The 12,362-nt window shown below is 38.4% G+C and overlaps 1 protein-coding gene across 6 annotated transcripts in view; it reads right to left on the bottom strand.

Moving 5' to 3' along the window:
* ryr1b (ryanodine receptor 1b (skeletal)) overlaps positions 1–12,362 on the bottom strand; it is a 177,737-nt gene that overhangs the window by 52,480 nt on the left and 112,895 nt on the right. For 5 of the 6 annotated variants that reach the window (XM_079825049.1, XM_079825050.1, XM_079825051.1 and 2 more), the window contains 9 exons: positions 9,653–9,745; positions 6,161–6,331; positions 5,073–5,132; positions 2,851–2,985; positions 2,657–2,769; positions 2,477–2,573; positions 2,299–2,405; positions 1,251–1,302; positions 1,098–1,160 (listed from right to left, as the gene is read on the bottom strand). In XM_079825049.1, coding sequence (XP_079681175.1) covers positions 1,098–1,160; positions 1,251–1,302; positions 2,299–2,405; positions 2,477–2,573; positions 2,657–2,769; positions 2,851–2,985; positions 5,073–5,132; positions 6,161–6,331; positions 9,653–9,745 — 891 coding nt within the window. Of the gene's footprint in view, positions 1–1,097; positions 1,161–1,250; positions 1,303–2,298; positions 2,406–2,476; positions 2,574–2,656; positions 2,770–2,850; positions 2,986–5,072; positions 5,133–6,160; positions 6,332–9,337; positions 9,353–9,652; positions 9,746–12,362 lie in introns of all 6 variants that reach the window. The other variant, XM_079825048.1, reaches the window with a different exon arrangement.

The raw sequence follows: 12,362 nt of genomic DNA, 5'->3' as shown, positions 1-12,362 counted from the left end.
AGAAGGTTCTAAGGGGTCCCTAGAAAATTTCAGAGAATAAAAAGACAAAGCAAAAATGGATAAAGTCTACTGAACAATCTAAATGTTTCATTTCTAAATGTGTTTCTTTCCTTTCTTGCCGTATACATACTTTCCAGAATTGTATATGTTTGCTTTGTATCTTTCTAGTGAGTTTTTCCTGGGGTTGTAACGCAGTATGTGAGCTGCTTACATACATTTATTGTGAAAGTTGCTTATACAAATATTTTTTTAATTGAAAATGTTCTTCTTCAGGTTTATACATCCAACATTAGGTATAGCCAAATCAATGTTGTATTTACAATGTCACACTTACTGTTTATCTAAGAGTTTAAATGTTTTTTCATACATAAACATATATAAATTGATTTTAGTAAGGGGGTCCCTCATATTTGGGGGTCCTTGGCATCATAAAGTTTGAAAACCCCTGTATTGGGAGACCAGTTAAGGGTGTTCTTTGAGTGTGTGTATGAGTGTGTACTTAAGTCTCACACACAAACACACACACACTCCAGATATCATCGACAGCGCCAATAATACACTACTCTAAGTAGCCAGAGAGAGAGAACAACAATGCAGTTTTGAGGCCAGAGTCAGCCTATTTTGCATTATTGGTCTCCCAGCTCGGGGGTAAGTGCTAGAAAAACTATTCACACCTCTATTAGCTTCCTTTTTAATTATCATCGGTCTACAAATGAAGCCAAATTGGTCCAAACTGATGTGTTCAGCATGTCTTCTTCTGTTTTTTTTTGTTTGTTTCATCTGTTTTGTATGCAGCCATCTTTCTGCACTCTCTCAAGTCATGCAATAAACACGAACATAAACTGTTAAAAAGACAAAGACTCAGATCCAGCAAAGGAGTGCACAGATCAGTCGACAACAAGTATAGAAAAAAAGAGAGAGGGAGAACTAGAGATGAAAGGATGAGAGACACAGAGCGGGTCATCGAGTGTGCGGGGTGCAGTGGTTCTGGACGTGTTCACTCAGTGCGTGGCAGGAGCTGTAGCTGTAGCTGTTGGCTCCGCTGACTCCCATGGCCCCAGCCCCAGGCCCCCCCATACCATCTCTGCCTGTCGCACCTCAAAGGCTGGCTCCTCGCCCCCCTCCTCTCCCCCTTCGTCCTCCTCACCAATGTGGCAGCTCTGCACAGAGAGATACGTAAGGTTAGCTTGCACTCTATAAACGTCGACAAACAAAGACATGAGGTCTTAAAAGTTACAGTTACCACTTACTTTTGCCATAATATCAGCATATGACATGTACAGATGATCCACTTCAAGTTTACTGCAGTGGGGATGAAACAAATGTGAGACTTGACAAATATCATTGATTTGATTGCACTGAAACTATTGGCTGAGAACAAAACTTCAAACTGTATTTGAATTGTAGAGCTGAAGAATTGATGAACTTTGCAACATCGACACTCATTGAATACATTTACACCAAAATTGTGCACATTTTTGAAAGGGGTCATCGGATGCAAAATTCCCTTTTATATGGTGTTTGCATATAAATGTGTCTTTGCGGTGCGTGGACACAACCACCCTACAGTGATAAAAATCGTTTCACTCCTTTTTTTTTATAATCAAAAAGCCTAAACACTCTCAATAATCAAGCCGTTTTAATATTGCTCATGCTCCGTATTAGCATATTTCCACCCTCAGCCAGTTGTACACTGTCCGCCAAGGCAGCACTTTACGCCCCATGGAAGAGAGGGGTGGGGTGAGCAGTAGCTCATTATCATTTAAAGAGACATGCACCGAAACCGAAACGGTTCGCTGTGAACAGAGCTGTTTTTGAGGAGGTAAAAGGGTGTTGTATTACACAAACATTGAGGAATTTTAACCAATGTATGATGCAGACTTTACATGAAGACCCTAAAGAATCATACCAACTTGTGGAAAATGGGCATCCGACGACCCCTTTAAAAAAAATGTAAGGACTTAGGGTCAGATTTACTAACAGCTTTGCCACATTTACATTCTTATTAAACTAAGCAAATCAAAATTCAAATAATTTGAACTGAATAATGACAATTGCCTTCTCTAGAGCTGCTTTATAAATGAATTGAGTTTGAGAACTGTCTTTAGTAGAGCAGTTTTACTAACTAAAGCTGTAATTCATTTTGCAACACTGTTATTATTCTTGTTTATTTCTATGAAGCTGTATTGTATAATGCACTGTATATATATATATATAATATATATATAAATGTGAGTTGATTTGACAATAAATACTGTGTCAAGACCCGTTCACCAAACAACGGAGAGACTTGCTTACGCTTTCTCTGTGAGAGCGGTGCGGCTAAAGTGGAGGATGAGCTGATGAAGGGGGTCTGGTTTTGTTTCGGTTTCTTCCTCTTCTTCCTCTTCCTGCTCCAGCGCTTTCTGCAAAAAACAGTGCTATGAACAAACTGCGTTCAACAGGATGTAAACAGGGAACGGATACACAAACTTACGGATAGGTCATCTATCATCTTGTCTTCAAACGAGTAGCCTTCATTTTCGATCCAGTTGCGCTTGTAGCCGTCAAGGAACAGGTTAGACGCCCGGTGCCTGGAGTGAAAGGAAAATCACATTTGTGAAATCCCAATTTACCTCTGGACATCGTTAAACTAAGGTTATGTGTGTCTTCATACTTGGGGAGGTTGTACAGTGGTGTCATTCTGAAGCAGGCCACCACTGCCTTGCGACGCTGTTTGGACAGAAGCTTGTGCCAAACTGTCTTCTTGCACTTGAACGCATGCTCAATCTGATGGAAGATAGAGGATGAAGGCTTAACGCTAAGGAGAAAGAGTGTGTAACTGTATGTATATGTGCAAACAGGCCTCACCAGCTCAATGTGGTAGAGAACAGCCGAAACTTCCTGAACTCTCTTCACAACCTTCTCCGGTGCATCTGCGTCTTCAGCTTGACCTGAGGTCTCTTTATACAGAGCCATCTGCCAGCGCATAGACGGGTCGTCAACCTACAGACAGGCAGAGATGTATACATGCAGACACTTATATTATACCACAGACTTTAGATATACAAAAGACGGCGCAATCACATCACTAAGAATGGGAGAAATTGCAATAAGCAATATGATGGAACAAGTCCCGCCTTCTAAATAAAAGGGCCAATCAGCAATTGACCTATCGGTAAGCCCCGCCCCTCGAACGCAGATGAGCCAATGGCAGTTGAGTATCAGCTACAAAAATGGTAAAACGATGTGTCTGGGGTACTGTGACACTGATTCCAGGTCTCCTGAGAGGATTTTCTGGTCGTCATACTCTCATTAAGTTACGATTAAAGTTAGTGAGTCCCTGCTAACATACAAACCGCAATAACTAACTGTTCTCGCGTCATGTAACGTTAACAAATAACGATTTGTTTTTGTATATATTTTTTATATTTCTGTGAGTTTAGATGTTTAAAGGGTTAGTTCACCCAAAAATGAAAATTCTGTCATTAATTACTTACCCTCATGTCGTTCGACACCCGTCAGACCTCCGTTCATCTTCGGAACAGAAATGAAGATATTTTAGTTGAAATCTGATGGCTCTGAAAGGTCTCCATTGGCTCAATGGCACGTTACACTCTCAAGACCCTTAAAAGGTACTAAAGACGTCATTACAAAGTCCATCTCACTACAGTGGTTCTACAATAACTTTATGAATCGGTGAGAATAGTTTTTGTGCGCAAAAAAACCCTAAATAACGACTTACATAGTGATGACGATTTCAAAACACGGCCTCATGAAGCTTCGAAGCGTTATGAATCAGCGAGTCGAATCAGCGGTTTGAATCGCCAAATTTCAGCAGTTTGGCGGTTTGACACGCGATCCGAATCATCATTCGGCTCACTGATTCATAACGCTTCGAAGCTTCATGAGGCCGTGTTTTGAAATCGTCATCACTATGTAAGTCGTTATTTAGGGGTTTTTTTGCACACAAAAACTATTGTCGCCGATTGATAAAGTTATTGTAGAACCACTGTAGTGAGATGGACTTTGTAACGACGTCTTTAGTACCTTTTAAGGGTCTTGAGAGTGAACCGTGCCATTGTGTCAATGGAGGCCTTTCTGAGCATCAGATTTCAACTAAAATATCTTCATTTGTGTTCCGAAGATGAACGGAGGTCTGACGGGTGTCGAACGACATGAGGGTAAGTAATTAATGACAGAATTTTCATTTTTGGGTGAACTAACCCTTTAAGGTCTACATTATCTGTACTAAGGAGCACCTCTATTTTTATATTATTTTGGTATTATTATTGGTATTATAGTCTACTGGTAGTGAAAGGGAGAGCTAGCAGTTTATAGCAGATACAAAGTTTACAGTTTATTAGCACCCCCGAAAAGGCATACAGTCTGTATATGTTTGTTTACTGTTAGTAGTTGTATGAGTGTTTTTGTATAATTTGCTATCTATGTTAATGATAATGCAACGGAGAGTTTGTGAATGAGACGTTAATGCGCACTTGCTTTGTTCGTTCAGCTCTTACGGTGATTTTTTTGGAGTGAAAAATGATGTAATAAACTTCATAAACCATCAGTTAAGTTTGGCCATCATTCGGGCGGGATATACGCTACATTCTGTGTCCAAAAACATCTCGGGATAAGGTTTTCACACTGACATCTATCATTGTAAGATATAGCAACTCTGTTTGTTTGTCCGAGTTAGCAACAGTAACTAAGGGGGGCGGGGCTTACGATGGGTCAATTGGTAAAGTCAAGATCCGGTTGCAATAGAAACAGTCAGTGTTGTGAGACGCGCGGTTATGACTGCACAAATGCATTGGCTGGTCTAGCCTGAAAAATGCAGTATTTTTGTCATGATTTGAGCATTTGAAAACAAAATTTTATGAGACAGTTCTTGTCGGATTTCATTGTTCATTTCAAAGATTTAATCTAATTTGATGTTCCCCATTCAAAGAGATAGGAGCTGTACTTGCATTAACGAAATAGCTGCACAAGAGGCATTTCAAAGATGGCCGCCGAGTGAAATGACTTGCCTTATAGGGACTTTAATTATACCAAAGATTTTTTCTTCACTTGACTGTGTCTGTACTTACCTTACCCTGTAGATGCATGTTATTCTGCAGAAACTCCCTCACTTCCTCATCTGTGTCTTTCTGTAACATTCAAATCACCAAAAAGTCAACAAAATTGATACTATTTAACAGTGTTGGGTGCAATGCATTACTAAGTCATTTTATTTTCCCTTGAAAAGTAAAGTAAGGGATTACACTTAAATGTTCTGTAATTTAATTGCATTAAATACTGTATTGACAATAGAACAATTATATATAAAACAATAGTGAATTTAACATCTACTGTTCTCCCTTTAAATACCTTGGTCAGTCAAGAATAATTCATGAAATTTTATATTATTTATTTGAAAGAATGAAAAGAGCCGTTGCCATGTCTATCCTTGTATTGTTCAACTGGTCAAGGTTGATATGGGATTTTGAAAGTAATTAGTAATCCAATACTTTTTTTAGAGAGAGAGTAATTATTATATTCATCTAATTACTCTGAATATGTAACTAGTAGCTAGTAATTAATAACTTTTTTTGAGTAACCCAACACTGCTATTTAACATACACTACTGTTAAAAAGTTGGGGGTCAGTAAAATTTTTTAAAACTTTTATTCACAATGCATTAAATTGATCAAATGTGACAATAAGAAATGTATTATGTTACAAAAGATTTTCATTTCAAATAAATTATGTTCTTTTCAACTTATTGTTTTCAGAATTTTTTGCATAAAATCATGGTTTACACAAAAATATTAAGCAGCAACATGAAAATAAATGTTTCTTGAGCAGCAAATCATCATGTTAGAATAATTTCTGAAGGATCATGTGACACTGAAGACTGGAGTAATGATGCTGAAAATTCAGCTTTGATCAAATATATATAATATATATTCAAATAGAAAAGTTATTTTAAATTTCCACTGTTTTTACTGTGTTTTTGATCAAATTAATCCAGCCTTGGTGAGCAGAAGAGACTTATTTCAAAAACATCACATAATCCTACTGACCCCTAACTTTAATAATATAATAGAATTTTTTTTGTTGTTGTTGCATGTTGTTGTTTGGCAGTCAATCCAAAACATCCTAATCATTCTATATGGCTTTAACATGTGCTAAGTACCAGAGAGTAGCGGATCTTGGCCATATTTATGAGCTCTTGGTCTGCAGGCGAGCACATGTTGAGGCCGATGGGGAGCAGTTTCTTCAGAGCCGCTACGATCAGCGAGGTCTGCACCGAATAACGGTCCCCGCGACGCTTCTTCTTGGTCCGCTCAACATCTGAGCCTCCACCCTAGAAAAATCCTGCAGAGTTAGACTGACACAACAATGCTCTTACCTAGAAAGTCAGGTTTGGCCACAAACGGGCTGTTTTGGGAAATGTTTCAAAAAAGACGGGTTTTATTGCCAAAAGAATGTGAATAATGTGAATATAGAAACAATTCTCTGTAAACATCTCCCTTCTGTAAGTGTCATGTTTTCTGAATAGATTATAATTAGCTACAGCTTTTTACATTGTTAAATAATGTGTTAATGGTGGCTATTTTCTATGTATTGGGGACATTTATCAGACTAGCGTTGAGGGAAAATAACATCATAATGGAAGGGCATGTTATATCAGTCAGTTTGTTAGGAAATGTTAGTGCTAAACATACAGCAGTCTCATTGTTAGTAGTGTAAGGATGCCCACCCTCCAGCACAGCACACTTAAAAACATCCCTAGGCTTTGGGGCCGCTCCATCCCTCACACACACTCTCTGAATCTGTGCCTGTAAGACGCCATTAATGACTGTTGCCTTCTACAACACGAGCTCCCTCTGGCCGTTCAGCGAAAAGACAAGACGAAAGACAAGAGGAAAAGTTAAGAAGAGAAAAGGCTAGACTGGAGAAAAGAGATGAGACAAGAGACTACACTACAGGGGCAGCACAATTCAGAAAAAAAAAAATCGTGATTCAATTTTAAAGGTGCAGTGTGTAATATTGACAGCAAGTGGTTGAACTGGGAACTGCAGTCCGAATTCAAAATATTGGAGAGAGTTGTTTTCCCTGCCTCCTCCACAGACTTGATGCTCAGGTGGGTTGCCAGATTGTGGACACGCAACAGAAATGAGCTCAATTGACGATGGATCTCCAACATTTATCCGCATTTTATTATGCCGTTTGTCATAAAGCTTTTTAGATAGATGCCAATCTTTTTAGATAAAATCTGCGAGCACTGATCAGTTTGTTTACTGGCTTTCATAGATGCAATAGGCTGTGTTTTCTGCTGGCAACCCGGGGTGTCTAAATACTATTGGGTAAATTGGCAGTGGGCGGGGTCACACAGACAAAAATAAATACAGGCATTAAGACACAGAACACACATTTCAAAGTAGAATTACTGGCTGTCGCATTGTTTTTCAGAGAAACAAGCATTTGAAATTAGCATGTTTCCTACATATTATGGTATTTTTATGCTTTAGTACAGTCCAAAAAATTACATACTGCACCTTTAAATGCATTTTTTTCTAGGTTTGCTATTCTTGTTTGTAGTGCTGCACAATTTGTCCCCAAAAAAGTATTATTATTTAGTCATATGGATATATAATCACACCTTTTTGGACTAATACTAATATTATTATAATTTTGAAAAAGAAATATTAAACAAAATAAGAAATTACACTACTGTAATATGATATTATATGATCTATTATAGGATTATAATATTATTCATTAATAATGATTATTATTGTTATTATTTGTAGTATTATTTTATAGTCATATTGATATATAATCACAACATTTTGGACTAATAATAATTATTCTTATTATCATTTTGAAACAAATATTAAACAAAATAAGAAATTACACTATAGTAATAGGATATTGTATTATCGTTTATAGTTAATTAATAATTTATTATTTAACTAATGTATTAATTAATAATGATTATTGTTAATATTATTTTATAGCCATGTTGATATAAATCACACCATTTTGGACTAATAATAATAATATGTATTATTATCATCATTTTGACACAAAATATTAAACAAACATATAAATATTGTTATTGTAATAGGAATATTTAACTTTAAAGTTAAAATAAGTATTTTAGAAAAATAATAATTTTATTTTACAGTACAACTGTAAAATTACAGTACTAATATTTGTGCATTTTTCTTCATTTTCAGACTTTAAACCACTGAGCTTTTATTTTGGAGGAAAACGTAGGGAAAAGCTTGTCTTTGGCAACAGGTTTATAAACGCTTCTCATAAAAAATCTGGTGAAATTTGCCATGTGTTGCGTGTTGTTTCAAATGCATGTAATACGTAATGCAAACTTGTTTATTTAATGTTTAATAAATAGCAGCCTTTGCAATTGATAATTGCACTAATCCATATTGATTTCGATTTTAGTCGGATTAATCATCCAGCCCTAGATGAGACAAGCCAAGAGAAGAAATCAAGAGAAGGAGCATGAGAAAATAAGTAGAGCTCAGAGGAGAGATCAGTAGAGATGATGGCAGAGGGGAACCCATGCTGAGGAGATAACAGATGCTGTACAGTAATGGCCGTCTCACAGCACAGAGGAGGAGGTGGTCTCCTGCAAAATCAATAATATCATTGGGCTAGCTAACACCTAACAGAGACAAACTTTTTAGGGAAGTGAGCAAGTGAGTTGGGTTTGGGGAACATGTCAACAGAATGGACACATTAATCAAATAAAAGGAGCAGAAAGTACAGAAAGTACTGGATACAGTGAATTAAACAAAGGGAGGGAAATATTAGGTGAGAGATGTAATGAGAACTGTTCCCTGATAGGAAAAGCCATGTTCCCTCCGTACATTACCAATGTGCTCATACATTTCCCTGAAATCTTTGATGGGTAATGGTTTGATAACGGAGTATTTTTGCTCCTAGTGAGGGAGCATCACCACCAGAGCTTGTGGGGGGGGGAAAAATCAAACATTAACATCAAACCGGACAACAGAAGTAAAAGAAAGGGAACCAGACAAGTCTGCAAGAACTTGCAGCAGTCAAAATCCATCAGAGGCACATCAATCAAAATCACTGTCAGGATGATGGAACTCAGATCCAGCGGGAGTTAAAGATCCAGCTGAAGAGAGTGCCATGATCCTGAGACTAAAGTCTAGGGCTGAGGGCAAACACACCTCACACACACTGGCAGTGAATAAGGGTTTGGACTTCTGATTGGTGTGTGCGTGCGTGCGTGTGTGTGTGAGTATTTGCCAGTGTGTGCAAGAGATCGCCATGCGATCAGCACAGCTCTGATTTTCGTGCAGAAACATAGTCTGACCTCTCCGTCTCCGGCCTACAGACCCCGAATCCACAACGACACAGGACACAGAGAGAGACAGCACTGTTAAAACTTACACCCTCACAGACAAGAAAAAACCTCAATGGATCTATAAACCCACTAGGAGAGCAAAAACAGTCTGTCCTCAACAGGACACGAGGTCAGAAGTCGTCTGAAGAAATGTTTCAACAACAAATCCAACAAATTTCATTTCATTTGAAACTAAATCAATCATTACAAATCTATCTGATATGAGATGGTAAATAAAAGAACACAACTTTTAGATTTAGGGTGGCAGTAAGTGATCAAACTCACCTTGCTCATCTTGCTTTTGCTGTCAGCCGTGAGGAAGGACATGTTGTTGATTTCATTCATCACCACAAAGTTCTGTTCCTCACGCTTGAAATTCTGCAGAGTAAAATAAAATGGTTATTTAGTCAAGTCAAGTCAAGTCAACTTTATTTATATAGCGCTTTTAACAATGTAGATTGTTTCAAAGCAGCTTTCTTTACAGAGAATTATGATGAAAAGGTGGAAAGAAATGGGAGGAGAGATGAGACGAGAGACAAAACATAAGACATGAGATGATAAGAGATTAGAAGATATGAAAAGGGATGAAATGAGACTGGATACGTTTTACATGACAACGATGCACTGAAAGGAAAGTTTTGCGTACAGACAACAATGTTGTCAAAACGCCGTTCGCACGGATCCACAAAAATGCTTAAAAACGCTGTATAATGCTAGCCTGGTCTTACCAGACTCTCGTACATTTCATTTGTACAGAGAGTCTGGCCACTCTCCATTGACAAGCGTTTACTTCCTTGAAGGCGGGATCTCTGTTGAAGTTTAAAACTATTGGATCTGCCCAGAGCCGCTCTGGATCTGCCATAACCAATCGGTAACGTTCGCCTCTGTTTCTCACATGGAAATCCGTAAAAATAACTGTGCAGATTGTGCAGCCACCTCAGTGATAAAACCTAAAACCTGTGCATTCGGATTGTGATTTATTCACGGTGGAGGGGAGAGTTTTGTGATCGGGAATGCGCTGCTCATGTGGTCCGTAACATGATTGCTGTAAATAAAATGTCATATGCTTGGTATGATAAGAATAAATGCTGCCGTAAATAACGGCCCAATTCAAATGTTTACGTGCTTTTCTTCTTTTAATTTTTTGAGTGGTGTTGAAATATATTGCTCTTGTAAATACTTGCCAGCATTTAAAGAAATACAAGTCTAGAAATGCATCCAAATGACAGCGAAGCGCAACCGCACGGTGCTCTGCAGTGGTCAAAAAGGATATAAACAGTGAATTTTGAAGTGATATATTCTTGAAAACTCAGAGATGTGGATTCGGACAGCAATTCAATTACCACACGACCTTGGTGTTTGTCAAAAGCAGTAGGTCATTCGGCCAGGGATTTTTTACGTGTGTGGTGGGAGACGGACGGCAATAAAATCACTGACTAGCCCCTGTAAATGATGACAATACCTTCTGACTCCATGAGAAACAGCCAACTCCTTCCCCACTAACGAAGCGAGCTGAAAAATCAAACTTTTCCTCCACAATGTCATGGCCACCAACAAAACTCAGCAAAGATTGTTCTTGCTCCGGCTTTAACTTCTGGATATTCGGCAGCGGTGCCACAACGGAATGAATGGCTTTGCTCGCATCTTTCTCCACCGCCATTTCTGAACTACAACTCAAACTAGCGCGCGACATCAACATCATCGTTCTCAGCCACTCCCTCTGTTCGCTGGTTGGACCGGTAAAAATTTGTTCGGAGAAAACCTAAGAATATACCCCAGTCCCAGACGGAGTACTGAAGGAAAACGAGCCAGGCTAGTATTATGCTGCCAGGCCAGTACTTGGCAATGTCACTTTGTAAAGAAACACTGCGCCTGCACACATATGCATTCTTCTACAGAGCTGTTTTCACAAAATCTAGTTTTAGTAGTTTACACAGAAACAATAACAGTATGGTTGTTACGGCCAGCTTGTTTCAAGCCACAACGTGTTTGATCCTGGAAGAGCCCCCAATTTTATGTCACGCCAGCTCATTTCAAGATGCAACGTGTTCAATGCCGGATGAGCCCCTAATTTTATGTTACGCTAGCTTGTTTCAAGCCACAACATGTTTGATCCCGGACGAGCCCCTGATTTTATGTTACGCTACCGCTAGCTTCAAGTCGCAACATAAAAGAGGGATCAAACACCAGAGATTAATGAATAAAAGTTGTTTTATTTTCTTTAACAAATACACAATAACCACAAATAATAACTGTAACAAAATCTTAAAGCTACATGATATAAGGACATGATAAAGCTACCTGATATAACGTATAAGGAAATCAATGGACCTGCGACCAGACATGACCAACGCATGACCCTGAAGTGTCTGCAGAGACCGTGTCAATTAGACGCCCCCTGAAATTGCCTCATCGACACGGCATCCTCAATAAACCCGTCTCCGGCATGATGACTCCGATTGTTCGAATATAAAAATGTAATAATTGTTCGATCGATATGTCATCCTCAATAAACCCGTCTCTGGCGTGTTGCCTCTGATCTTTTGAATATTCCGATCTATTATGAAGTCTGATATGAAGCTGCCAGAATAATAATCATACGCTGTTTGTTAATTGGCCAGAGGAGATCTGGCACCCCGACTGAGCCTGGTTTCTCCCAAGGTTTATTTTTCTCCATTAGGTCACCTGATAGGGTTTTGGTTTCCTTGCCACTGTTGCCTCTGGCTTGGCTAGCTCAGTTGGGGACACTAAATTTCACTAAATTTTTCAACTAAATATCCAAATAAATCGAATTATTAAACTAAATTAACCATATAAACTAAATTACTGATCTAATTACTGGTCTAAAGCCCACACAGTCACTGTATGATAATTGAAATGAACTCATGACATCACCGTTTTCTCCAGAATGGCTATACAGCTGAATACAATTCTGTTGTATTATTTTGCTGTTTAACACTGCAAAGCTGCTTTGAAACAATCTGCATTGTTAAAA

The sequence above is a fragment of the Gobio gobio genome, assembly GCF_949357685.1.
Source record: "Gobio gobio genome assembly, chromosome: 9".
Taxonomy (NCBI): Eukaryota; Metazoa; Chordata; class Actinopteri; order Cypriniformes; family Gobionidae; genus Gobio; species Gobio gobio.
Note: the sequence above shows the minus strand (reverse complement) of the source record. Positions and strands in the feature narration are given on the sequence as shown.